Raw genomic sequence first — 27,448 nt, 5'->3', positions numbered from 1 at the left:
TTTAGAAAAGGTGGACAAGTCCTATTTTCAAGAGAAGATGACTTTTAACAGTTTTGAAGGATCTAAAACTTGTGTACCTGCAGACATCAGTAAGGATGAAGAATTTGTAGAAGAGTTTAATAGATTAAAAACTTTTGCTAATTTTCCAAGTAGTAGTCCTGTTTCAGCATCAACACTAGCACGAGCTGGTTTTCTATACACTGGTGAAGGAGACACCGTGCGGTGCTTTAGTTGTCATGCAGCAGTAGATAGATGGCAGTATGGAGACTCAGCAGTTGGAAGACACAGGAAAGTATCCCCAAATTGCAGATTTATCAATGGCTTTTATTTCGAAAGTAATGCTGCACAGCCTACAAATCCTGGTGTCCAAAATGGTCAGTACAAAGCTGAAAACTGTCTGGGAAACAGAAATCATTTTGTTTTAGAAAGGCCATCTGAGACTCATGCAGACTATCTTTTGAGAACTGGACAGGTTGTAGATTTATCAGACACCAGATACCCAAGGAACCCTGCCATGTGTAGTGAAGAAGCTAGATTAAAGTCATTTCAAAACTGGCCAGACTATGCCCACTTAACCCCAAGAGAGTTAGCTAGTGCTGGACTCTACTACACGGGTATTGATGATCAAGTACAATGCTTTTGTTGTGGCGGGAAACTGAAAAATTGGGAACCTTGTGATCGTGCATGGTCAGAACACAGGCGACACTTTCCTAATTGCTTCTTTGTATTGGGCCGGAATTTTAATATTCAAAGTGAATCTGATGTCGTGAGTTCTGATAGGAATTTCCCAAATTCAACAAATCCTCCAAGAAATCCAGCCATGGCAGATTACGAAGCACGGATCATTACATTTGGGACGTGGATATACTCAGTTAACAAGGAGCAGCTTGCAAGAGCTGGATTTTATGCTTTAGGTAAACTTTATTATAAAAGTAGGCTAATAAATAACTTTCCAACTATCCCAGGGCTCCTAAAAAGTAAATAGATGCCATTTGCCCCCGGAACTGGTAAATATTTAGGTGTAGGCCGACATCATTATTTATATTAGTATTATTCTGTGAACCCTTATGTTGAATCTGTAATATAACCACTGAATTTACGTGGAAAAGATTACCATATTATGAGTCATATTTATCTTTATGTAATTGTGTTTTGGAGAAGAATGACATGCAAAAGATGATAGATATCCCTGATAGAAGAATAGGTCTGATAGTAATACTAACTATAATTTATTACACACCTACTATATGTGCTCAATGCGTATATTACATGCATTTTCTCTATGCTTCACAACAACCCTATAAGAAGAGTTAACATTAGGGAGTTTACTTTGGCTGATGTTAAAATTGATACCTGCCTTTTGTACATAGACTGTATATTTGAAAGCTGCCCTGTATATTCAAAAGATACCTTATTGCTTAAAATGAGCACTTTTCAAATGGACTGCTGTAGACATGTCAGTAGGGAAGGAAGGGCCATTAGTGTGATGGCTTCCAGGAATATTCAGAAAAATTATACCGTTATATATCTGACCCAGTTACTTTAAGATTGAATAGTGCCAAAATACAAAATATAAGTTATTTCAATATTTTATTTACTTAGTATCATATAGCAATCTTGAAAGTTTGTTTAGTGTCATATAGCTATAACCTTAGAGAAACTTATATATATGCTGAACTTTATTGTTAAAGTTTCACAGTTTGAAAAAGTAAATGTAGCATTGATGGCCCCAAATGACATATGTTAAAACAATTGTGATTTTTCACATAAAAATTGGGAAATTTTATTTGTGTCTTCTGTAAAATACCTCAAATTGAATCAGTGAATTTAGTGTGTATTTCCTCCTCAAATGATCTTATCTGTTACTTAGATGTGAATTCAGATACCTTCTTTTAAGCTATGAGACTTTCATGTAATTTAGAAATGCTTAATTTTATAGTATTTAAAAGGATATTTGGGGGTAAGCTTGTAATTGCACAAATACATGTATTTTTACTTGTGTGTTTCTTAGGTGAAGGTGATAAAGTAAAGTGCTTTCACTGTGGAGGAGGGCTAACTGATTGGAAGCCCAGTGAAGACCCTTGGGAACAACATGCTATGTGGTATCCAGGGTAAGGTATTTAAATGTTCCTTCAGTGACAGGCAAGTTGGACAGCACACAAGCAGTGGGAAGACTTGAATAACTTTTCACGTCAGCTATTTTTGCCTTCACCAATTGAAATTTGAAATTCACACCAGGTTTATAAAAATGGGGTCACCTACTTTATATACATTTGAACAAAACACCTAAGCCAGGCTTCCCTGGTGGCGCAGTGGTTGAGAGTCCGCCTGCCGATGCAGGGGACACGGGTTCGTGCCCCGGTCCAGGAAGATCCCACATGCCGTGGAGCGGCTGGGCCCGTGAGCCGTGGCCGTTGAGCCTGCGCGTCCGGAGCCTGTGCTCCGCAACGGGAGAGGCCACAACAGTGAGAGGCCCGCGTACCACAAAAAAAAAAAAAACAAATAAAAACACCTAAGCCTTCTCCAGTGACCAAACCATTCATTACTTACGTATCACATCTATGACGTTCAGATGATTCTATTTCTAAACACCAAATTAGGAACGTATGGGACTTCCCTGGTGGCGCAGTGGTTAAGAATCCGCCTGCCAAAGCAGGGGACACAGGTTTGAGCCCTGGTCCAGAAAGATCCCACGTGCCACAGAGCAACTAAGCCCATGCGCCACAACTACTGAGCCTGCGCTCTGGAGCCCGCCAGCCACAACTACTGAGCCTGTGAGCCACAACTACTGAGCCTGTGAGCCACAACTACTGAGCCCGTGTGCCACAACTACTGAAGCCCATGCACCTAGAGCCCATGCTCCACAACAAGAGAAGCCACCGCAATGAGAAGCCCGCGCACCGCAATGAAGAGTAGCACCCGCTCGCTGCAACTAGAGAAAGCCCCCGTGCAGTAACGATGACCCAACGCAGCCAAATTAATTAATTACTTTTTTTAAAAAAAAAGGAATGTATGCTTTTGTTGTTGTTTGGAAGTAGGCTCTTTATTTTTTTTATTTTTAAAATTAAAAAAAAAATTTTTGTCCTTGTTGGTCTTTGTTGCTGTGCGGCTTTCTCTAGTTGTGGTGAGCGGGGGCTACTCTTCATTGTGGTGCATGGGCTTCTCATCGTGGTAGTTGCAGCACGCGGGCTCAGTTGTGGCGCACGGGCTTAGTTGCTCTGCAGCATGTGGGATCTTCCTGGACCAGCGGTCGAACCCGTGTCCCCTGCATTGGCAGGCAGATTCTTATCCACTGTGGGAAGTAGGCTCTTTAATGATGGGCATGAGAGCCCATGTTGCCAAGGAGATTCCTTAAGAATCCATCATGCCCTCTAACAAATACTACTGAATCTCGCAGATTCTAAGGCACACAGTTGGTCACATTTTCAGATCTCTGAAACCAGGACACATCTGGTGGTGGGTCATAATTTAATTGGCAGTGGTAGTACATAATATAATCATGCTGCTTACACTCAGTGGCATCTTAGAAAGATGACATATTCTAAACATCTCTTTCCTGTCTTGCCTCTTTAAAATAAAGTACACAGATGTGTACAGTGTACAGTGATGTGGATTTTTGGCCTACAAAATAGTACAACTTAAAACTTCAGAATGATCATTTGAAAATAAATTTTAACCTTAAACAGCCTTAAAAGGAAAAGCTGAAAGCCTAAAGAATTCCTTTAAAATGTACAATTGGTTAATCTCTAAATAAAACTCGTTAAGATTACTTAAAACTTGTTTTTAAATGTCAAGGTGCTAATTTAATAATTTGTGTAAAAGCTGAAAGTTCTCAAGTTGATATTTTTGTTGTACTGACATTAGCATATTAGGATAACAAAGAGAACATTTTTTTAACCTTAAAATGATAGTTTAATAAGGAATTGAGTAACATTTTATTTTGTGGCTCCTTAGAAATATCGAAAAGCAAGTTAATGGAATTAAGATGATGGAGGTTATATCTTTAATTATACTTTACTAATTTATGAGCTACTAAAGTTTAACGTTTTATTTGTTTAGGTGTAGATTTCTGTTAGAAGAGAAGGGACAAGAATACATAAACAATATTCATTTAACCCATTCAATTGAGGAGTCTCTGGTAAGTCACATATTGTAGAATATATATTTTCAGATATTACATAATTTGTTTTGCAATGATTTCTTAGTATAAAATTCATAGTATAGTATTTTAGATTAATAATGTATGGTGATAGAATGTAAAACAAGGGTGAACCCTAATGTAAACTATAGACTTTGGGTGATTATGACATATCAGTGTAGGTTCACTGATTTTAACAAGTGTGCCACTCTGGGAAGGATGTTGATAATGAGGGAGGGAACGCATGTGTTGGGGCAAGGGGTACATGGGAAATCTCTGTATCTTCCCCTCAATTTTACTGTGTACCTAAACAGTCTTTAAAAAGTAGTTGTCAAAAAATATTAACTCTGCTACATTGCTAAACAAAATATAATGGTTCAGAAGAGAGTTATGCAAAATCACCTAAAGAAACAGAATCGCTCCCAGGGCAGAAGGCTTGATGGAGGTGTTAAGACACCAAAAGAAGGTATGTGTGACCAAAAGGAAGTCAGTGAGCAAAAATGATACAAATGAACTTATTTAACAAAACAGAAACAGACTCACAGAAAACAAACTTATGGTTACCAAAGGGAAAAGGTGGGGAGGGGGATAAATTAGGAGTTTGGGTTTAACATACACAAACTACTATATTTAAAATAGATAACCGGGACTTCCCTGGTGGCGCAGTGGTTAAGAATCCGCCTGCCAATGCAGGGGACATGGGTTCGAGCCCTGGTCTGGGAAGATCCCACATGCCGCGGAGCAACTAAGCCCGTGCGCCACAACTACTGAGCCTGTGCTCTAGAGCCCGTGCCACAACTACTGAGCCTGCGTGCCACAACTACTGAGCCCTTGTACCGCAACTACTGAGCCCTTGTGCCATAACTACTGAAGCCCGTGCCCCTAGAGCCTGTGCTCCGCAACAAAGAGAAGCCACTGCAATGAGAAGTCCACGCACCCCAGTGAAGAGTAGCCCCAGCTCGCCACCAACTAGAGCAAGCCCGTGTGCAGCAATGAAGACCCAACACAGCCAAAAATAAATAAATTTATTAAAATAAATAAATAAAATAAAATAGATAACCAACAAGGACCCTACTGTATAGCACAGGGAACTCTGCTCAATATTCTGTAATAACCTAAATGGGAAAAGAATTTGAAAAAGAATAGATATATGTATAACTGAATCACCTTGCTGTACACATGAAACTAACACAACATTGTAAATCAACTATACTCCAATATAAAATAAAAATTTTAAAAGTAAAACAGTAATGTATGGTGAGCTTAAAGGGGAGATCTTGAAGAGTGCTCGTTTTTCTTAAGCTAAAGCAAATTTGTGAAAAGGGAATCAGGATGAACTGATTTAAGTATCACTGTAGGCGAAAATGGGCTTGAAGAACTAAAACACTTAAATCCCTCAGCCTTCTGAACTTAGACTTGTATAATGTGTTTTGTACTACTAGTCTTTAACTTTTCACAGACAATATTTAAAATCTCAAAAAGGTATCTATATTGATAGTGTGGCCTGGGGTGGCCAAGGCATCAGTACTTTGTGGAAAGAGCCCTGGACTAGAATGAGACAGAAGAGTTGCCATTATGGCCCTGCCATGAACTGTATTGCCTCAATCAAGTTGTTTAATCTCCCTGAGCCTCAGCTTCTTGTCTGTAAAGTGAATGGATTGGGTTAGATGATCTTTTAACTTCTAGCTTCATCAGGCTATATGCCTCTTGTGAATATTCATATGTTGAACTGGAATAAAGCTAATTTATAAACTCATGATTAACATAACTTCTCAAATTGAAGTAATTGTCTTCTACCAAAAGGAATTCTAACTTATAATTCATATTTCTATTTTAGACGAGAACTGCTGAAAAAACACCATCATTAACTAAAAGAATTGGTAAATATTCTTATTAAAATAAATACTTTAATTTCATTGCCAGTTTATTATACTTGTTATTTATAAGGTGGAAAGGTAAACTGATTCTTTCAAGGTATATATCTTTGAGATGAGATTGCTGTAGACTTAAGAATTAATGAAGTGCCTATAAATTTAAGTTGAATATTTATATACTGGGAACATTAGTTCAGAGGTTGGACAGTTTTTCCAAGTTCCAGAGGAACAGCTGTAGGCTCTCCATTGTTATTTCTGTTAAAATCACAAAAAGCGTTAAGTGTATTTTTTTTTCGTTAAGTGTATTTTTGTCAATGGGGTTTCTTTAGTTAGCCAGGATTGTGAATCCAGTGCTCTACTAATGTGCCATCACCATGATCAGCCCTAACCTTCCTGCTTCCTTATTCCATACCATCTTTTTGCCTTCCCCAGCTTCTTCACAAAGGGGTATGGTTTGGTTTGTTTACCTCCTATTACCTTTTAGAGAGGTAGAGGATTTTTATCACAAAGATTATTTACTCATGATAGGCATCTTTAAAAACTAAAGTGTGCAGAGAAAGATATTATGTGAAACAAAGAAGATATCGTTATCCCTCTTTTCAGATGAAGAAACAGAGAGGTTAAGTGACCTGCCCACGGTTACATTACAAAGCGTACATTACAAAGCGTTAGTGGAACTAGGCCTGTAAATAAGGTCTTCTGAATCCTACATCACACTACAGATCTCATTCTCAACGTAGGCATCATGTTTCAAAAATAGAATATGTCTGGTGATTCCCCACTCCCTATACTCATAACATCATCTATTTAGTATCTTAAGGATTAGAAGGCAAGAGAATACTATATATATTCATACGTATGCTAGAGAAGGAGAGCCAATTTGATACTATTTGATTAAGGTTTTGTAATGTGCATAAATGATACAGTTTAAGAAATCATTTATTCCAGCCTGTATTTTTGAAATTGTCCAGAAACAAAGATTCTATAACATTTCTTGATAATAATCATCCTTATACTGCATACTATTCCTTTTATGACTAGTAAGACTCTTGCTCTGGTTTAGGATTAGTGTTTTTAAATGAAGATATAATTCATATAGCAAAAATTGCACCCATATAAAGTATACACTTTAGTGGGTTTTGATACATTCACAGGGTTGTACAACCATAACTACTATTTAATTGCAAAACATTATCATAACCCCAGAAAGAAACCCCATACTCCTTAGCAGTCATTCACCATTGCAGCCCCTCGACCCCCAAGCACAAACAACCAGTTATCTACTTCTGTTTCTATAGATTTGCCTATTCTGGACGTATCATATAAGTGGAGTAATAATGTGTGGTTTCACGGTTCATCCAGTCATATAAGTTCAACCCTTATCATATATGAGTACTTCATTATTTTTTATGGTGGAAAATATTCCTTTATATGGATAATACCACATTTTGTTTATCCATTCATTAGTGGACATTTGGGGTGTTTCCACTCTTTGGCTATTATGAATGATGCTGATGCTGCTATGAATGTTTGTGTTCAAGTTGTTGTGTGGGCATATGTTTTTAGTTCTCTTGGGTATATGTTTAGGGATGGCATTTCTGGGTCATGTGGTAACTCTATGTTTAAACTTTTGATAAACTGCCAGACGGTTTTCCAAAGTGGCTGCACCATTTTATATTCCCACCAGCAGTGTATGAGGGTTTCAGTTAGTTTTTCTACATCCTTGTTAACACTTGTCTGTCTCCTTATTACAGCCCTCCTAGTGGGTGTGAAGCATGTCTCATTGTGGTTTTGATTTGCATTTCCCTGATAGCTAATGATGTTGGGCATTTTTTTATGTGCTTATGGGCCATTTGTATGTCTTCTTTGGAGAAATGTCTGTTCATCTCCTTTGCCCTTTGTTTAGTTGGGTTACTTTTTTTTTATTATGGAGTTGTAATAGTTCTTTATATATTTTAGTTCTTTATACATTATACATATAAGTCCCTTGTCAAATATATGATTTGCAAATATTTTCTCCCATTCTGTGGGTTGTCTTTTCACTTTCTTGTTGGTGTCCTTTGAATCATATTACTTTTTAATTTTGATGAAGTTCAACTTGTCTGTTTTTTGTTGCTTATACTTTTGGTGTCATGTCTAAGAAATCATTGCCTAATCCAAGGTCACCTGTGTTTTCTTCTAAGAGTTTTATGGTTTTAGCTCTTAAATTCAGGTCTTTCATCCATTTTGAGTTAATTTTTGTATATGGTATGAGGTGGAGGTCCATCTAACCATCACCCAGATCAAGATATAGAACATTTCCACCACCCTGGAAAGCTCCTTCAGGCCCCTTCCCAATCAATATCCACCCTCAAGTTATATTCTGACTTCTATTACCATAGATTAGATTTGAACATCTTAAAAATGTAATCATACAGTATGCACTCTTTTGTCTCTGGTTCATCATTATGATGATGTTTTGTTTATCGTATCTATGTGATTGATCCATGTTGTCTGTGGCAGTAGTTCATTTTTCTTTCTTGCTGTGTAATATTTGAATATACCAGAATTTACTTATCCATTCACCTGATGATGGGCATTTGAGTTGTTTCCAGTTTGGCCCTGTTATAAATACACTGCTGTGAATATTCTTGTGTATGTCTTTGGTGGATATATGTACTCATTTTTAATACCCAAGAGTGGGGAAGTTCCTGGCGGTCCAGTGGTCAGGACTCAGCACTTTCACTGCCGGGGCGCAGGTTCAATCCCTGGTCGGGGAACTAAGATCCTGCAAGCTGTGTGGCGTGGAAAAGAAAAAGAAAAATACTGAAGAGTGGAATTGATGAGTCAGAGGAGAAGTCTCCTCTTTTAGCACATCACTACACAATCTGTATTCCTACTTTGAGTGTCATTAAAGTGACTTTCTATTTGCTTTCTTGCCTTATCTAGTCCACCCTCCCCTCAGCTGCAGAAACTAAGTCAGAGAGATAGGAAGCTGATACATTCAAGGTTACAGACTGCGTCTTCCTCTATTTCCCATGATTTTTTCAAAATAATTGCTGGTGATTCACTAAAGGCATCCACGCTTTTCAGAATTTTGAAGCGCTTAACCCTTTTCTTATCTGTTTTACCTTATCTTGTACTGTTCATGTAGTCTTTAAAGCACCTAATCTCAATTCATAATGCTACAAAATACATACTCATTGCATTTTCAACTGTTGTAAGATTCTGAAAGTGATTCTTCAACACCCAAGTATTTCTAAGTCCTCTTCCCAAAGCAGCTTTGGTTTGGTGGTTTGGTTTTGATTTGTTGTTGTTGTTTATTTATTTGGCTGCGTTGGGTCTTAGTTGCGGCACTCGGGATTTTTAAATTTTTTTTGAGGCATGTGGGATCTAGTTCCCTGACCAAGGATCAAACCTGAGCCCCCTGCATTGGGAGCGCAGAGTCTTAGCTGCTAGACCACCAGGGGAGTCCCTGGTTTTGATTTTTTGCTTGTTGCTTAAATTTTTCTTTTCAATTATACTTTGATGTTGAGTTGTGTTCATGAAAATAATTAAACTCTATGATCTTTTCCTCACCAGTTTTCATTTCAGATGATACCATATTCCAAAATCCTATGGTACAAGAAGCTATACGAATGGGATTCAGTTTCAAGGACATTAAGAAAATAATGGAGGAAAAAATTCAGACATCTGGGAGCAACTATAAATCACTTGAAGTTCTGGTTGCAGATCTAGTGAGTGCTCAGAAAGACAATGCACAAGATGAATCAGGTCAGACTTCGTTACAGAAAGGTACGCATGCCTGTTTTTAAAAAGCAAGACACACCTAACATCACTTCATTATGGATAGTATCTTACATGACTTGGTGGCCCATTCATTTCCCTCCTCTCATATTCCCCTTAGGATAAATGTTTTTTAAAACTTTTTATTATGAAAACTGTCAAACATACTCAAAAGTGGAGAGAATAGTATAATGAACCCTCACGTACGCATCGACCATCTTCAATAATTATCGACACTTTTCTAATCTTGTTTCACTTCTTCCCCCACCTTTTTTTCTTTGCTGTAGTATTTCAAAGTAAATCCCAGACATCCTATATATCATTTACCTATAAATACTTTGATAAATATCTAACAGATAGGGACTTCTTTTAACATCACCTTAATACTGTGTGTTAATCTGCTCAGACTGTTATAACAGTACTGTAAACTGGGTGGCTTAAACAACAGACATTTGTTTCTCATAGTTCTGGAGGCTGGGAAGTGCAAGACCAAGGTGCAGGCAGATTTGGTTCCTGATGAAGACTCTCTTCCAGGCTTGCTGATGGCTGCCTTCTCTAAGTCCTCACATGGCCAAGAGAGAGAGCACTCTGCTTTCTGTTCTTCTTCTTATAAGGACCTTGATCCCATCATGGAGTCCCATCCTCATTACCTCATCTAAACCTAATTATCTCCCAAAGGCACCACCTCCAAGTACCATCACACAGTGGGTTAGGGGTTCAACGTATGAATTTTGGGAAGACAGACATTTAGCCCATAACATACTATTGTCACACTTAACAAAATTAACAGTAATTCCATATCATCTGAAATTCAGTTGGTTTTAATTTTCCTCATTGTCTTAAAATGTTTTCTCAGTTCATTTGTTCTACTCAGGGTCCAAGTAAGATCCAGTGATGCATTCATTTTAAAAGTGTGAGTTTATGCTTTATTTTAGATAAAGAACAACAAAGACTAACTTTTATCGTTGTGTGTAGACTATAAGTTTTGTAGTTGAAACTCTTTGGATTTAGAGTGTTCTGCAACTTTTCATATGATGTAAATATATAAAGGGGTCATATTGCTAAATAGAGCTTGAATTAATGGCATCTTAATACTACGAATCATGTATAGAAAGTGTATTAAATAATGTAGAAGAGAAGTATATAACCTCCTTTTAGGAAAAAGAAAGATAAAAAATACAAGTTTCTCCTTTAAGGATGACAGCTACTCTAGAGCTTGCCAGCAACATTGGAGGTTAAAGAAAAGGTTTCAAACTGAATACATTCTTGGGGTACTTTATTATAATCGTTCTCTAAGCTTTTGACCACCTGTATCAAAAGATGAGAACTCTCCAAGGGCTAATGAACCTAAAAGTTCACTTTTTTTTTTTTTACCTTAAAGACCCTTTTGATCTTTAGGTTATTTCAGATGTTTTTGAAACATTATTCAGATAATTACATAAGTCATAAAACAGTATAACATTAATGATGTTTTAAATTACATTAGTTGCTGTAAAAGATTCAGCAGAAAGCATCTTTTCCTTAAAGATGCATGTATTTTAAACCTATAATAGCTCCACGTGTCTTGGTGATAGTGAAACAAACCATTTACTTCGTGATACCAGTGATTGTGCCATTCTCCCCTTAACCACAACTCAAGCTTAATTAAGTTTGACAATAAGGTGTTAGTTTTTATACCTGAAGGTGTTTACAACAGAAAGATTTAGTGGGTTGCAGTAGAAAGAGAACAGGGGACAGAGTGCATTGGGGCATGTTTGTTCTCTATCCAACAGGAGTTGGTGGGGAGTTCTTATTACTGAGACTACAAGCCAGGGTAGTGTGGGAAGGAGGGCCTAAACAAATGCCAGCTCTCAGGGGCACGGGTTAGAATTCATCAGATGATTTCTCCTTAGTCTCACAAAATTGAGAGGCAAGTAATTGTTACAGGCTGTCTTCTCATGGAGGACTGCTGTCTGTTTCTCTTCCCCAAAGCTGATGAGGAAAGACTGGCACTAAGAATCTTTTAATTCTATACAAAATAGAGGGTGGGCCTAATTGAAGTAAAACAGATGGAAGTTATTAGAAAAAAGTACAATGTTATTGTTACTCATTGAGAAATCCTAGATTCAATACTAGTTTTTATCCCATTGGCTCTGTGACAGAGAATACCCCAGTCTTCTAAAGATAGTACCAAATTAGTATCTTTTTTTCTTTCTTTTTAGAAACAACATAGTATGATACAAAGCCCTTTATTTCATGTGTGTGCTAAGGCACTTGCTTTAATCCTTATGTGTATATTACAGAACATAATGTAAAAATCAAATAACCCATACACATTTTTTATCAGTCTGTCTTTCCACATGAATCTGCTCTGATAGGAACATTAACAACATCAGTTTATTCTAGAAGTGGTTTAAAATAATGTAGTAAAAATATTAGCAAATAACATCAAAGATGATCTAGCTGTTGCCTTTATTGCTATGTGCCAGAACCTCCCGACCTAGAAGGGGGCCTTGTAGAAAGTAGAAGGGGAAAGGTACCTCAGGAAAGGAAAGAACCTAGTAGTTACTCTAAAGGCTAGAGTGAAGTAATTGCCAGAGGTAAACTATTAGTCTGGAAAGAATGCCCAGACCATCACCATCTCAAGTAAGTGTCTGTATGCAAGCCTGAAATAAGGTAGGAAAAGTGGAGTTAATGATATCTGTGTTTGGTAGGCATGACATTTCATCCATTGTGGTCTGCAAACATGGAATCACAAATAATCGGAATGAAAGGAACCTTAAAGATCATACAAAATTTTCATTACTTCAGAGAAAACTGAACTGCAGATATGCTGTTACTCAAGGTCACTCAGATAGTTGGGAGTAAAATTCAGGTTTCCTGACTTCTGGTCCGGTGTTCCTGTTTTTTCTTGTTTTTTATTTTTACTTTTTAAAAAATTGTGGGGAATTCCCTGGCGGTCCAGTGGTTAGGACTCGGCGCTTTCACTGCTGAGGGCCTGGGTCCCATCCCTGGTCAGGGAACTAAGATCCAGCAAGCCACGCGGCGCAGCCAAAAACAAAACAGTTGTGGTAAATACACATAAAATTTACCTTCCGAACCATTTTTAAGTGTACAGTTCAGTAGTTTTAAGTACATTCACACTGTAGTGCAGTCAATCTCCAGAACTCTTTTCATCTACAAAACTGAAACTCTTTACCTATTAAACAACTCCCATTTCCCCCTCCCCTGGCAACCACCATTCTGCTTTCTGTCTCTGTAAATTTGACTACTGGAGGTATCTGATCCAGTGTCCTTTTTTATTCATTGTGGCATTACATCCAAAAATAATGTGTAAATTACTTAATTGTCTTCCTTTTTTTGATTTTTCTTGGAATTACAAAGCTACCTTTTTTTTTTTTTTTTTTCCTGCGGTACGCGGGCCTCTCACTGTTGTGGCCTCTCCCGTTGCGGAGCATAGGCTCCGGACGCGCAGGCTCAGTGGCCATGGCTCACAGGCCCAGCCACTCCACAGCATGTGGGATCCTCCCAGACCGGGGCACGAACCCGTGTCCCCTGCATCGGCAGGCGGACTCTCAACCACTGCGCCACCAGGGAAGCCCTACAAAGCTACTTTTTAAAAAACACTGGGAAGGGGTCGTCCCCTGACCCCCAGGACTGGCCCAGGTGTAGAGAGACTACCCGAAGGGAAAGAAGCACAAAAGAGACCTGCTGTAGACTCAGGGCAAAGGGAATGCCAGGCTGGGACCTGTGAGCACTACAGGAGGAAACTCTAGCATGGTGGGACTAGCTCCAGGCACACAGGAGAAGTGCAAGAGGATTGGACATGAAGTTACTTGGATTCTTCGTTCTCATTTGCCTTTTTCTGCTTCTGCTGCATGATCTCCGAGTCCCTCTGCTTGTGGACGGCAGCAGAAAGCCTGTTATCTCAAATGCTTTCCCTTCACCAAGTCACTCTGCTTTTCCATATTCCTCTGGCAGGCTAGCTCGCACTGGTTACCACAGTCTTGGTGATGGCATGAATATATACTTTATTCTGACTTTTTTGGTCAGATGCTTCCATATAATATAAATCAGTTTATAATGCCATCCCTTTGCTTCTGTTGTTTCCTATGCCCCGAATGCCTTTTTCCTGTTTGTATACCTCATCTGATGCCCCACTCCACCCCCAGTTCCTTAAATCCATTTCTTGAACTCATCCTTCAAGGCTCAGCTCAAAGGTCACTTCTTTGAAGTTTTCTCCAATACCCATAGCAGAGTTTGCAGCTCCCTCTACTCTCTCTGCTGTTAAAGCAATTGTAACATCATTTTGGAACTGTCTTCTTTTCTCTCCTGCCCATTAGACAAGCTTCTTGGGGGCAGGCAGTTTATCTTCTTATCTCTATGTTCCATCTTTGAGTTTTGATTATGCCCAGGAAGTTGCCTTTTAAGAAAAAAGAGATTATATAATCCTTTTCTCCACCGCTAATCAAAAAAACCTTTCTGAAGCAATTCTGATATCTTTTTCCAGGTTAAAACCCTTCACTGGCTCCTGGGGTCCTCGGTGTCAAGTCCAAACTCCTTTACATGGGTTGCCAAATCCTTCATGATCAGGCTCCTGCTAACCTGTAGCCTCATGTCATGCTATTTCCCCCTCAGATTCTCTTCCCAAGCCTTACCCGTGCACTTGCACGCCTGGTTCTGTCTCTCTCCTTGGAGCCTGCTTATGTCATTTCCTCTGCCCAGAACCCTCTTCTCCCATTGCTCCTGTCCCCCAAGGCCGTCTCCCTCTCCTACTTTACTCCTACTCATCCTTTAGGACCCAGTTTAGGTATAATTTTTTCTGGGAAGCCTTCCCTTTATGTGTGTGTGCACGGACACACACCCTTCCTGTGTTCTTCATAACACGTTATAATTCCTTTTTATCATCACACTGTATTATAATTTCCTGTCTGCTTGTGTTCCTTACTTGTCTATGAATGATTGGGAGCCCAGGGTCTATGTATTTGTTAATTGTTCTTTCTCTAATGCCTAGAACCTAGCTAAGTGTTCAGTAAGTATTTGTTGCATAAAATTAGACCACTGTTTCCCAAACCTGTTTTCAGAATAGTGTTCCCCAGAATGTTAAAAGAGATGCCATGAAAAATGAACTCTGTAGTTAAATAGGGAAATGCATTTTGAATTTCTAAGAGGGCATATATGCTTTATCATACTGCCCTGAACTTGATAGTCATGGTTCCCAAATGCCAGTGTGCTCAACCCCATTATTTTAGATTCAGTGAATGGGGCCAAGGAATATATTGTTAAAAAAATGCCCCAAGTGATTCTCATGTGAGGCTGAATTTGGTATACACTGGTATACAGTGATTACAAAGGTTGTTATAATATGTAATGCATTTGGAATACTGCGTAGTACATAGTAGAAGTGCTATATTACTGTTAATTGCTGCTGTTGTTGATGTTGTTGTCATTATAGTTATATATGACAGTGAAACACATTTCTATGACATATTTGTTAACATTTCACAAAACTTAGTTTGACAAAGGCTGAATTAAGCAAGAACTTCAGTGCCAGCTGTGTATTGATGACACCCAAATCTCTATCCTTAGCCCTAACTTCTTCTGATCTCAAGACTTGACTCTCCGATTGCCTGTTGGACATTTTTATATGGATGCTGTGCAAGCACCTCAAAAAATCTTGAAAATCCTAAACCTGTACCTCCTTGTATATTTCCTATTGGCATTACCATCCCCTTGTCAGCCATGCTAGAAATCTTGAAATCAACTTTATTTCCTTTCTTCCTCATCCCTCACATCTAGTCACCAAATCCTACTTGTCCCACTTCAGAAGTAGCCCTCAAATCCATCCCTCCATTTCTGGAATAAGCCATGCCTTTTCTATATGCGACTTCTTTTACCTAAGCCTTGCTTCTCTGCTTAGCAAATTGCTATTTTTAAATGTCACTCTTCCACTTCCCCCTCCCCCATCCAACAGCCGCCAACCCGTGAAGCCTTCCCCAGCTAATCTGAACAGAAGAACTTGTTCTGTGGTCTTGTCCCAGAGACTTTGTATGTAACTTTATTGTAGCACTTATCACTTTGTGCTTACCTCCGTAGCCTCAGCTCATGTCTTTCTCTCCCACTAGCATGCGAACTACTTAAGAGCAGATGCCATATGTGAGTCATCCTATCTCCCAACACTTGATTAGTGTCTGGCACATAGTAGGGGTTCACATTATTTCAGTGAATTTAAACAACTAAGAAAGTCTAAAATTAACACTTTTTTTTCTCTCTTTGTACAGAGATTAGTACTGAAGAGCAGCTAAGGCTACTGCAAGAGGAGAAGCTTTGCAAAATCTGTATGGATAGAAATATTGCTGTAGTTTTTATTCCTTGTGGACATCTGGTCACTTGTAAACAGTGTGCGGAAGCAGTGGACAAATGTCCCATGTGCTACACAGTCATTACTTTCAAGCAAAAAATTTTTATGTCTTAATCTAACTACAGTAGGCGTGTTATATTCTTATTACCCTGATTGAATGTGTGATGTGAACCAACTTTAAGAAATCAGCATTGAATTCCATTAGCATTTGCTACCAAGTAGGGAAAAAATGTAAACTGTGATGTTATAGTTAGCAATCTAAAATTTGAATTTCTGGATTTTTCAGGATTTTAGCTGTATTATCTGTCCTATTTTTTCACTGTTATTTAATTGAAACCCTAGACTAAGAAGCACCATATTATTATAACTGATCACAATTTGTATATGTAGTACACTGACTTAGATTTCTAAATGTAAGTGAATTAATCAACTGACTTTTTCATCCTTTTTAGATAGGCTTAACAAATGGAGCCTTCTTTGTAAACGTACAGATTAATCTCCCCAATCACATAATTTGTTTTGTGTGAAAAAGGAATGAACTATTCTACACTGGTAGAAAGATAGAGATTATCTTTAGATGTTTGTGTTTTAGGATTTTGTCCACTTTCTTTTAAAATTATACACATGTACTTGGGTGGATGATTTTTAAAAATGATTTTGCCATCGTTAAAAGGGTATTTAATGATTGAATACCATCTAGCCTACACGTACTGACGTGGAAAGATGTCAGAGGTATATTAAGTTTAAAATCAAGTGGCAAAACACTGTGGATAGAATGAGCCAAGTGAGGTGTGTGTGTTTTATATACGTATAGAACAGAAGATTTGGAAAGATAGGCACTAAACTGTTAAATGTGGTTTCTTTGGGGGGGTATGGGTCCCAGAGGGGCTTTACAGGGAGGGACCTTTCACTTTCTACTTTTTTTATTTTGTTCTGTTTGAATTTTTTATAAGTCTGTATTACTTTTGTAATCAGAATTTTTAGAAAGTATTTTACTGATTTAAAGGCTTAGGCATGTTCAAACGCCTGCAAAACTACTTACTGCTCAGCTTCAGTTTTTCTAATCCAAGAAGGCAGGGCAGTTAACCTTTTTGGTGCCAATGTGAAATTTAAATGTTTATATGTTTTTCCTGCTTTGTGGATGAAAAATATTTCTGAGTGGTAGTTTTCTGACAGGTAGACCATGTCTTCTTCTCTTGTTTCAAAATAAATATTCCTGATTTTGTAAAATGAAATATAAAATATGTCTCAGATCTTCCAATTAATTAGTAAGGATTCATCCTTAATCCTTGCTAGTTTAAGCCTGCCTAAGTCACTTTACTAAAAGATCTTCGTTAACCCAGTATTTTAAACATCTGTCAGCTTATGTAGGTAAGAGTAGAAGCATGTTTGTACACTGCTCGTAGTTATAGTGACAGCTTTCCATGTTGAGATTCTCATATCGTCTTGTATCTTAAAGTTTCATGTGAGTTTTTACCTTTAGGATGATTAAGATGTATATAGGACAAAATGTCAAGTCTTTACCTAAGTTTTTTGTTTTCTTGTCTAGTGATAGTAGTAGATACTTCTGAAATAAATGTTCTCTCAAGATCCTTAAAAACCTCTTGGAAATTATAAAATATTGACAAGAAAAGAAGAGTTGTTTGAATATTAAAGAAAAAATAAAACTTGAATAAGAATCAGTATATATTAAAAAAAGAAAATGAAAGTTTAAAAATGCTTCATAGAACACCCAGACAAAGATTCTCACAACAACCTGTTGTAGAGGTGAGTGAGGCATTTTACTGTAGAGAAAAGTTTGAGAGTGGAACTGTTAAAAGTTATATTTTTGTTGTATTTTCTAAGAGAAAGAGTATTATGGTCTCTTAACCTCTGTTGATTACTACTTTGATATTCATTTAAAGCACTGCAAATTTAAATGAGAATTTTAAAAATCAAATAATGACTGCCCTGTTTTTGTTTTACTATGTAAATCCTCAGTTCTTTACCTTTGCACTTTCTTCTACTTAGGTTTAGTTATATATTCATTAAGTTAAATTTTACATGTATAGTCTAAGCTTTAAATTTAAACTTAAATTACAAGGGGAGAAAAGTGTTAAAGTTTTAAAAATGTGTTTTCCAGGACACATCAGCTCCAAGTCAGGTAGTTAGTTCAGTCTAGTTGTTGGCCGAGGACTGAACTGTTTTAACATAAGGCTTTTCCAGTTCTGGAAGCCTCAGTTCATTAAAACTCTTTTAAAACTTGTATGTTTAGAGTTAAGCAAGACCTTTTTTCTCCCCATGAGTTGTGAAATTTAATGCATGAAGCTGATGTGGCTAACAGGTTTATTTTAAGAATTGTTTAGAAGTGCTGTTGCTTCAGGTTGTTAAATCACTCAACACTCCAACTTCTAATCAAATTTTTAAAGACTTACCAATGTTTGCCTTTGTTTGCACTATGAAAAGCCCTGGATCCTTCCCATCTAATTGTGCAAAGAATGATCACTTGCAAGGTCAAAAATATAGCCAGATCCAAATCTCTGCCTCCCCCTTCCCAAAATAGTTCTCACTATCTACATGTAGACATTCTTTTCTATATAAAGTTCACTCTAAGATTTCAAAAGGCACCACCTATTTTACTACATTTTAGTCATGCGAAGAGTCAAGTTGTTTTGTAATAAATAATTATCTTTGTTCGTAATAATCTGGTGTGCTGATCAAAAGCTTTGTCTTAATTTTTGAGAAACGGGTTTAGTGTTTATAAAATAAATTCCAGTTTATTAATTAGTAGCTTTGTATTGCCTTTCCTACTAGATTTTTTGTTTGTTTTTATTTTTTTTCCCCTTTGGTTTGGGGCTAAGATGGGGTAGGATGGGTGTAGTGAATGTATATGATGTGATTTGGCCCTGTGTATTATGATCTTTTGTTGTTATATTATTTAAATGTTGGTAGTTTTTTTCCTGTTTTCATTTTAATGGATAAAATTGGTATTTTGAACTCTGAATGGAGACTACCACCACAGCATTAGTTCCACATATCGTACCCTTTAGATCAAAATCATTGTTTTATTTCCTGCTCACCCAGTTGTTGAATATGGGGAAAAGGGGTGGAGGGGTGGGAGAAGTAGGATAGATTGTGTATCATTTCCATTAGAGAAATAAGAAAACAGGAGGGAATATTTGACAAATATGGTTATTTTTAGCCAAATCTGCTTTAAAAAAGAAAAAAAGAGGTAACCATTTCTTCATCTGTGAAATGAGAATAGTACGTGTCTTACAAAGTTATGAGTTCAAGGAGGCCATATATGTAAAATACCTGTTATAAATGTTAATTCCCTACCTAACACTCTTTTACCTTCCGTGGATATGCCTTGACTCTGGAAATGTGGGCTAAAACTTAGATGATATCTTTCAGTGACTCTTACTCATTTTTTTTGTTTGTTTGTCATAGTCAAGATGCAAATTACAATGAAAAAGTAGGTCAAGTCCTTAAAAATATTTAAATTCCTGTTTTAATAACTTGAAAAAAATATTCTCACCAAATTTAGTTGAGCTTTCCTAATAGAAACAGTTGGCTTATTCCCACTTTCATAATCAGTTTCAGTTTGACTCTTGTACACTTAGCACAGTGTGAATTTCATTTGCAGCATAATAGGATCATAGGGTGTCAGAGCTAGAAGAGACCTTAGAGAGTATCTAAATTCATCCCTCTTGTTTTACAGATAAGGGAACTGAGGCTGAAAGGTGAAATGATTTGTTCAAAGCTGTATAGCTAATTAGTGATAGCTCAGACTGGGTCATAGTTTGACGGTGAAAAACTTCAAGCTACCTCTCCAGGGAGGTCTCAAATGTTTATTTTTTCTTGTATACCATACCATAACCTTCACTACATATTAAATGATACTTTATAACTAATATAATAGGACAATCTTAAATACATATAGCTTCAAATTGTACAATACTACATTAATGTTTGGGTGGTAAGATTCTATTTTGAAGTCTAAAGTTTGCAGAAATGCATATAGATTTTTTGGCATTTATTACATTCTTGTGTATCATTGATGTAACATTTAAAATTACTATATATTTTGTCATTCTGTGTATACTTAGCAACAAATTTGCATTTTTTATTTGATGTAACAAAGGCTTTAATGTAATTTTTGTTAGAAGAGTTTGCATTTTTTTCATTACTGTTATACTTTATCTAACCTGACAAAATGACTGATTCTTATGTCATTGTATTAGTGTTGTGAATAATCATGTGAAATGTGTGAGAAAGAGTACTATATTTGTGAATATAATTTTATGGCTCTTTTCATTTAGTAGAAACCTTTCCATCAGTATGGAAAACTAAGAAAATTGCTTTCTACTGTAAAATCTGGCAGTCATCATAGATTAAAGCTTATTTTTCTGTGAATAAAACTTATTCAATAAAGCACTATTCTTTAAAATGATATCTTATTACTTAGTTTCATTTTCTCAGAAGAAAATAAAATACTTAAAAATACTAAAATGTAACCTCCTAAATATACCCTATGCCATTGGGCCAGGCAGTAAGGTACACATCAAGTCAGATCATATTTAAAAAAAAAAAAAAGACATCTGCTTTCAAATTAATTTATAGAATTCTATAAGTGCATAAAAAGTTAATTTTTAACATGTGTAAAAATATGAACCCCCCCCTCCCCACAAAGATTGGCCTGGTTGACTCAAGAGATAGTATAGTCACCATAACAAGGCTTGAACAAGCAAGAGACCTAAGAAGCCACTGCCCCTTTGAGGCAGGCAGCAGAGAAGGATTTTTGTGAGTCTGTATTGGCAGCTGCCCAGAGAGTTTCAGAAGCTACAAGCAAATCTGGTGGAATAAAAAGTGAGGGAATAAAGGATCTTTAAAGGGAGAGAGAAATTTAGAAGAGGGCTATTTCCCCTACCCCTGCCTGCCCACAATGGAAGTTCCTAAATTGAGATTTGTATTTCAGGCCTAGTCTGTATAGTGACTGATTATTGAATCCTTGACTATGTTATCACTCTTATCCGAGATATACCATTAAGACCTTGTTTTAAATGCAGTCCACATTTTGTACATGTTAACTACACTTTCAATGAATATTGATGAAGATGTGAATTTTCAAAGCTTTCTCTTAACAGAAATTTTCAAACTTACATAAAAGTAGAAAGGGAAATATAATGAGTCCCATGGTAATCATCATTCAGCTTCAACAAATAACATTTTGCCAGTCTTGTTTCATCTAGGACTCTCCCTCCCTTTATTTATTTTTAGATTTTATTTATTTATTTATTGCTGATATATTCTAGAGTAAATCCTAGACATTATGTTATTTCTCCTGTAATTACCTTGTTATATACCTATACCAGATTAGAACATTTTTTAAATTGTGAATTTTTAACACCGCTATTACTGCTAAATATTAATGGACATCTAAACAAGAATTAAAGGCAACTTTATTCCCCCTTTCACCCTATTTGAAGATTAAGGTAAATAAACCCCCTCAAAACTGATATTTAAAAAATACTTTTAGGGAGTTCCCTGGGCGTCCAGTGGTTAAGACTCAGTGCTTTCACTGCCGTGGCCCGGGGTTCAGTCCCTGGTCGGGGAGCTAAAGATCCCACATGCCACGTGGCGCAGCCAAAAAGAAAAAAAAATTTTTAAATGATCTTCTCACTATTTCATTTGTAGTTTGCTTATAGATTGTAGAATAAATGTGGTGCCTATTAAAAGTTGGTAGGCTAACTTGCAACAACATGGATGGACCTAGAGAGTATTATACTTAGTGAAATAAGTCAGAGAAAGACAAATACTGTATGATATCACTTGTTTGTAGAATCTAAAAAGTAAAAATATAACAAACATTCACAGATACAGAGAACAAACTAGGGGTGAGGGAGCAGGTAAGGGACAAGATAGGGGTATGGGATTAAGAGATACAAACTACTATGTATAAAATAAGCAACAAGGATATATTATACACCACAGGGACATATAGCCATTATTTTGTAATAACTTTAAGTGGAGTATAATCTAAAAATATTGAATCACGGTGTTGTACACCTGAAACTAATAAAATACTGTAAATCCACTAAACTTCTATTTAAAATTTTTTTAATAAAAAAACTAAAGGTAGGCTAACTGCATGGTGTATGGATACCTAGTGGTTCTCAAAGTGTGGTCTGGAGACCAGCAGCACCTGCATCACCTGGGAACTTGTTAGAAATACAAATTGTTGGGCCCCAACCTAAACCTAGTGAATCAGAAATTCTGGGGTGTAACACAGCAGTCGGTGTTTTAACAAACCCTCTAGGTCGTTCTGATACAGGCTAAAGTTTGAAAACCACTGGCATATGGTATGGGGTCCGAATCCAGAAATAACTAAGTGACTGAAACCTGTAAGTTAAATTGATGTAGCTCTCTGCAGGTGACTGTCATCCTTAACCTTTCTTCTCCTTGTAACTCATTGCTGATCCAGTCCTGTATTTTCTCCTGCTACCAAAATGCGAAGACTTAAAATGCAACATCCTGAAAATCCCTTCTGATTCCACTTTTCAACAAAATTTTCTTGCATACAGTACTCTTTGAATTTGATAATGCAAATCATTCTTCAGCCCCTACACTGCCAAGTTCAGAATAGCCTCACATTGCTCATTGCCATTAAACTGTCCTCCAATCAAGCAGTGAAAGGGTTAAGTATTTGAAGTCTCTCTTATAAGCACTAGTGTGACAGCAATTAGTTGAAATTGTACAGAACAGACCTGCACTTCTAGAAAGAGCCAAAGCTTCAGTGAAATGTGAGCAGTTAATCTACAAATGATAGAGTTGGAAGTGGTCAGCCTCTCTAATTCATAATAAGTAGCAGTTCTGGATTCTTTTTTTAGGTCTGAAATTTTAAAGTGTGGCACAAAAGAAAATTCTTGTAGTGGTTTTAGGTCTCTAAAGGTCTTCATAGTTGCATAAATCCACACTAAGGTCAATATTGGTCTCTAACTGTATCCAAAATAAAAATTTTAAGGTAGATAAAGGCTAGATGAAAGTCAGACTTAGTTTTCTTTTCCTGCAAACTACTAATTTGCTTATAACAAACACTTCCATAACCTAGCCATTTGGCTTTGTATAGATTTGGTCTGTTTAGAGTTTTTTTTTCCAATCTTACTCTGTTTAATTTGATATTTCCAAGACCCTATATGCGCCATAACTAGTAACTACAGCATAAGAAATCTTTTGCACGGGCCTATGCTTGTTAACTTTAGGCTTATGAATAAATAGTAGAAGAATACTGGTTCAAAACAAATAAGGAATAAGAACCCAAGAGAAACCAAACTTTATTTCCCCCTTTTATTTTCCCAGAAGAATTTAAATACTCAAAAAAAGAGTAGGGTATAATTAATTGAGGTAATAGTATTTAAACAATGATCTTGCTTCAAAATCTAATTCTTGTTTCAGACAATTTTATGTTTCAAAAATATTTTTTACATGCAAAATTATGAATGTCCATTTGTTACAAAAACTTTTGAGCTTTCTTTTAAGTCTGTGTGTTGTGTTTTAACTTTATTTCGTTACTAGGTACTAGGGATTTCTTTTGAATTCCATTAGCTTAAATAAGGGGCTTTGCATTTTTGGCTAAAGCATCAAAAATGTATTTTCTCATTAAATATTGGAATTTTGTTTGGCAGTGATTAGGCTCTCCTTCTGCCAGATTACTGACAATTGGATTGAGGAAGGAAAAAAGAACACACAAGTATGTTCATGAACAATTACTGATGTTTCAGAGGAACTTAAATTGAAAACAAAGACCCCAAATTTCCCCCATAAAATTAATCTGGAGTGGAGAAAAACTTGCTAAAAATTATTTTATTTTTCATTAAATAAACATTGTGCAGGGATTTCCTAGCAGAAATTTAACAAAGGCCTGTGTTAATCATTAAGAGAATGACCTGACTCACCTGGAAAAACTTGTTTTTCTTTCAACTAGATTTTTGTTTGTTATTTGACTACTAAAAAGAACGTACTGTACTTATGCCTTTCTTGGTTTTCTACTGTAAATATTTCAGATACATTATGTTCTTATAGCTCATATAAGAATTAAGTAAAGGACTTCCCTGGTGGCATAGTGGTTAAGAATCCGCCTGCCAATGCAGGGGACATGGGTGTGATCCCGGGCCTGGGAAGATCCCACATGCTGCGGAGCAACTAAGCCCGTGTGCCACAACTACTGAGCCTGCACTCTAGAGCCCACGAGCCCCAACTACTGAGCCTGCGTGCCACAACTACTGAAGCCCGCGTGCCTAGAGCCCATGCTCCGCAATGAGAGAAGCCACCGCAATGAGAAGCCTGTGCACCGCAACGAAGAGTAGCCCCCACTCGCCGCAACGAAGACCCAATGCAGCCAAAAAAATTTTTTTAATAAATAAATTTTAAAATAAGAATTAAGTAAAAAGACCTATACTTAGTATGAGTTATAAATCAATATATGGTCATTTACATGTAATGAAATGTAACAAAAATATTAACACATAGGGATAAGTATCCCTGCTCCACCTACCTCAGAGGAGTGTTGAAAGGATCGTATGAGTAAATGTACATGAAAGAGCTTCAAAAAGTATAAACTATATAAGCCCAAGGAATCATTCCTCTAATTAGAGTTTACTGGACTAATTATGGGTTAGTTTCATACAAAATTAAACAGTTGTGGACCAGTATCTGATTAATCAAGGATGTATAGTGATGAAATTCATTTATACAGTTTCTTGGCCATTTCCGTGGCTCTCAAAATCCTTTACATGCATTATCTCTTTGCCTTCCACTCTCTACATGGTTACTCCTGTGTTTAAATCAGAAGTGTATGGGTAATGGCACGGAGATAATTGGAGAAATTGTTGCTGTACAATTTTGGAAATTGTGTTCATAAACCCTGCCATTCAAGTGGCCCTTAAATAGATTTACTTGGGCAGTCAGGCCAGCTCTGTTTTCTAACGTATGAAAATAAGACTATATAAAACGGATAAATTCAGGGAGGATAAAATAATTGGTCTGGTACTCTTGCACTATGCCGTTGTGTCTCTCATTCATTATAGTCACAGCACCTCTATAATTTATAGCTGAAGAACCCCAGACATAGAGGTTACCTGACTCACCTAAATCATATGGTGAATCACGAGTCGAGCTGTTCTTATAGGCAGTGAATATGTTTCTGGCTAATTTTCGGCATGAATTAGCTAAATTGGCTGCCTCACTGTCTGAACTTTTGAGTGTATACGTCCAAATCCAGGCTTTTTTTTGTACAGCAAGACCTGGCTGGCCATATGATACCAAACCACAAAGCCAAATAGAATAAATAGGTATATGTGGTCCTTACCATGTCTACTCAACTAGAATTGAAAAATTAAAGTAATTCTAAAAAACAAAATTGATTAACTATGTTTCTGATCTTAAGAATTTGGAAATGAGGAAGAGAATGTTTCACTACGTTGCCAAGGCAAACCTTGGAGGTCAGGAACCATATCTTCCTAATCACTATGTTCCCAATGACTAGCATGCTGTCTAGTCCATTAATAAGCAGAGTTAATTTTTTCAATACATAGATGTATGAGTGAAGGAATGAAAGAACAAATTAGTAAGTGAATGGAGTGGGAAAGCCTCCTCATCTAAAAGTTGTGCATTGACAAATGTAATACAATTTGGAATCAATACTGACTTTCTACAAATTTCATTTTAGTTTTTTTAATGCACCAACATTAAACACCTACTATGTGCCAGGCTCTGTGCTAGATGCTAGGGAGTCAATTCTATCACTGAAGGGCAATAGGAACTGTATCTAATTCAAACTTTGGGGAGGGTGTTGGGGGGCAGTATTCTGGAGTATGGGGCCCTTGCAGTAGTCAAGGAGGTGGCGGAAGGGATTTCTGCCTGGGAGGGAAGCATGTGCAGAGCTCAGAATCAAGAAAGTCTGACATATCTGAAGACTAAAAATGGAGGTTTTGAATGAGAGGTCTAAAGCCATTTGCTGGGAATCCTCATGGCCATTTTGTGTGCGCTAGGTCTCCTTGGGTACACATTTTGGATCAGTTTGGTTTTCTTTCTCCCTACAGATTAGAGAAATTCAAGATGGTATGATGGGTTTTGAATTTCTGAGCACGAAACAGGTGAGTTTTTTCTAAAGCAGGTTATGTGAGGTGTGTTGGGGTATAAAGGAAAGGATATTCACTCACCAGGCAACCATCACCTTTTCTAAGCCTTTGCTGGGGCTGGACGGTATATACAAGGCTCACACAAGTTTCTTTTTATTTGAAATATATATTCAAATTAAGGCACCTTGTTTAATACGTTTAATGAAATCTTGTTTCACTTCATCATTGACCTCCACCAGTGTCTCTTAATCCTATTTAATCGTACCAACAGTGTGTAATAATTGCTTGCAGCGTACACAGAAATTCTGGGACATAGTGATAGAAGAAAGTAACACCCAGGCTGGGTCCTCCTGCAGTTTATAGTCTTGGTAGTAGAAAGAGATTTACATTCATCATTCACAAGGTATTCCCCCATTCCAAACATAATGCAGCGACCATTGGTAACCACGGTGGGTGTTGTTTAACTCAAAACAAATCAAAGGAACAAAAGAGTGTAAATATAGTGTGATACAGAGCTAGATTGTGTGGTATAGACTAACATTATTACAGGAACAAAGAAGGACAAGTGAGGTTGTGGCCCAATAACTGGAGCAGGTTTCATCAGAGTGGTGTGACCAAAGTTACAGACCCTGAGATTGTTGAAGGCTGTTCAGATACTAAAATTTTATGATTGTATGTGATATATTTGTTGTTGTTGTTTTGTTTTGTTTTCTATGCAAGGTTAATGGAGGACAAAAATACCCACTTGGGCTGTTATGCTATAGGCTTCTGTGTGTGTTCTGGCCTGTGTCTTGAATAATATTTTAATATATTTCCATACACATTCCATTAAATAATGACTCTTTGAACAGCATTTCATCTTAAAAGGAATTCAGCCTCCATTGCTTCTAAGCAAAAATTAGAAGCCAAAGTTCCCTCAAAGTCCTGCTCAAGCATTCCCTCTTCATTGGGAAATGGTCAGTTAATTCAAATGACAAATCAGGAACGGGAGCAACTCAGCAGGTGATTCATGGTGTGATTGAAAGGGCCTGGTACGTTTTCTATGTCAGTTTCTTCATCTATCTGTAGGAAATAATGGTCTCACAGAGGTGTTATGAAAAATAATTAAAGTTGGTAATGTGCTTTGAGATCCATGGATGAACTGCGCTTTCAAAGTGCATAATTACACACCACAGTGAGTCTCTCAGGCTGGTTTCCTCTACTCAGTCTTTCA

At 37.1% G+C, this 27,448-nt stretch overlaps 1 protein-coding gene across 6 annotated transcripts in view; it reads left to right on the top strand.

The window, feature by feature from the left end:
* Positions 1-20,549, top strand: part of XIAP (X-linked inhibitor of apoptosis) — a 44,947-nt gene extending 24,398 nt beyond the window's left edge. For 4 of the 6 annotated variants that reach the window (XM_030844944.2, XM_030844942.2, XM_060292244.1 and 1 more), the window contains 6 exons: positions 6-914; positions 2,012-2,111; positions 4,060-4,138; positions 5,976-6,018; positions 9,574-9,786; positions 16,038-20,549. In XM_030844944.2, the coding sequence (XP_030700804.2) occupies positions 38-914; positions 2,012-2,111; positions 4,060-4,138; positions 5,976-6,018; positions 9,574-9,786; positions 16,038-16,231 (1,506 nt within the window). In that variant the 5' untranslated portion in view covers positions 6-37 and the 3' untranslated portion in view covers positions 16,232-20,549. The remainder of the gene's footprint in view (positions 1-5; positions 915-2,011; positions 2,112-4,059; positions 4,139-5,975; positions 6,019-9,573; positions 9,787-16,037) is intronic. The other 2 variants (XM_060292245.1, XM_060292247.2) reach the window with 1 other exon arrangement.
* Positions 20,550-27,448: the final 6,899 nt, after the last annotated feature.

The sequence above is a fragment of the Globicephala melas genome, chromosome X (assembly GCF_963455315.2).
Source record: "Globicephala melas chromosome X, mGloMel1.2, whole genome shotgun sequence".
Classification (NCBI taxonomy): Eukaryota; Metazoa; Chordata; class Mammalia; order Artiodactyla; family Delphinidae; genus Globicephala; species Globicephala melas.
This window is presented reverse-complemented; position numbering and strand designations above follow the sequence as displayed.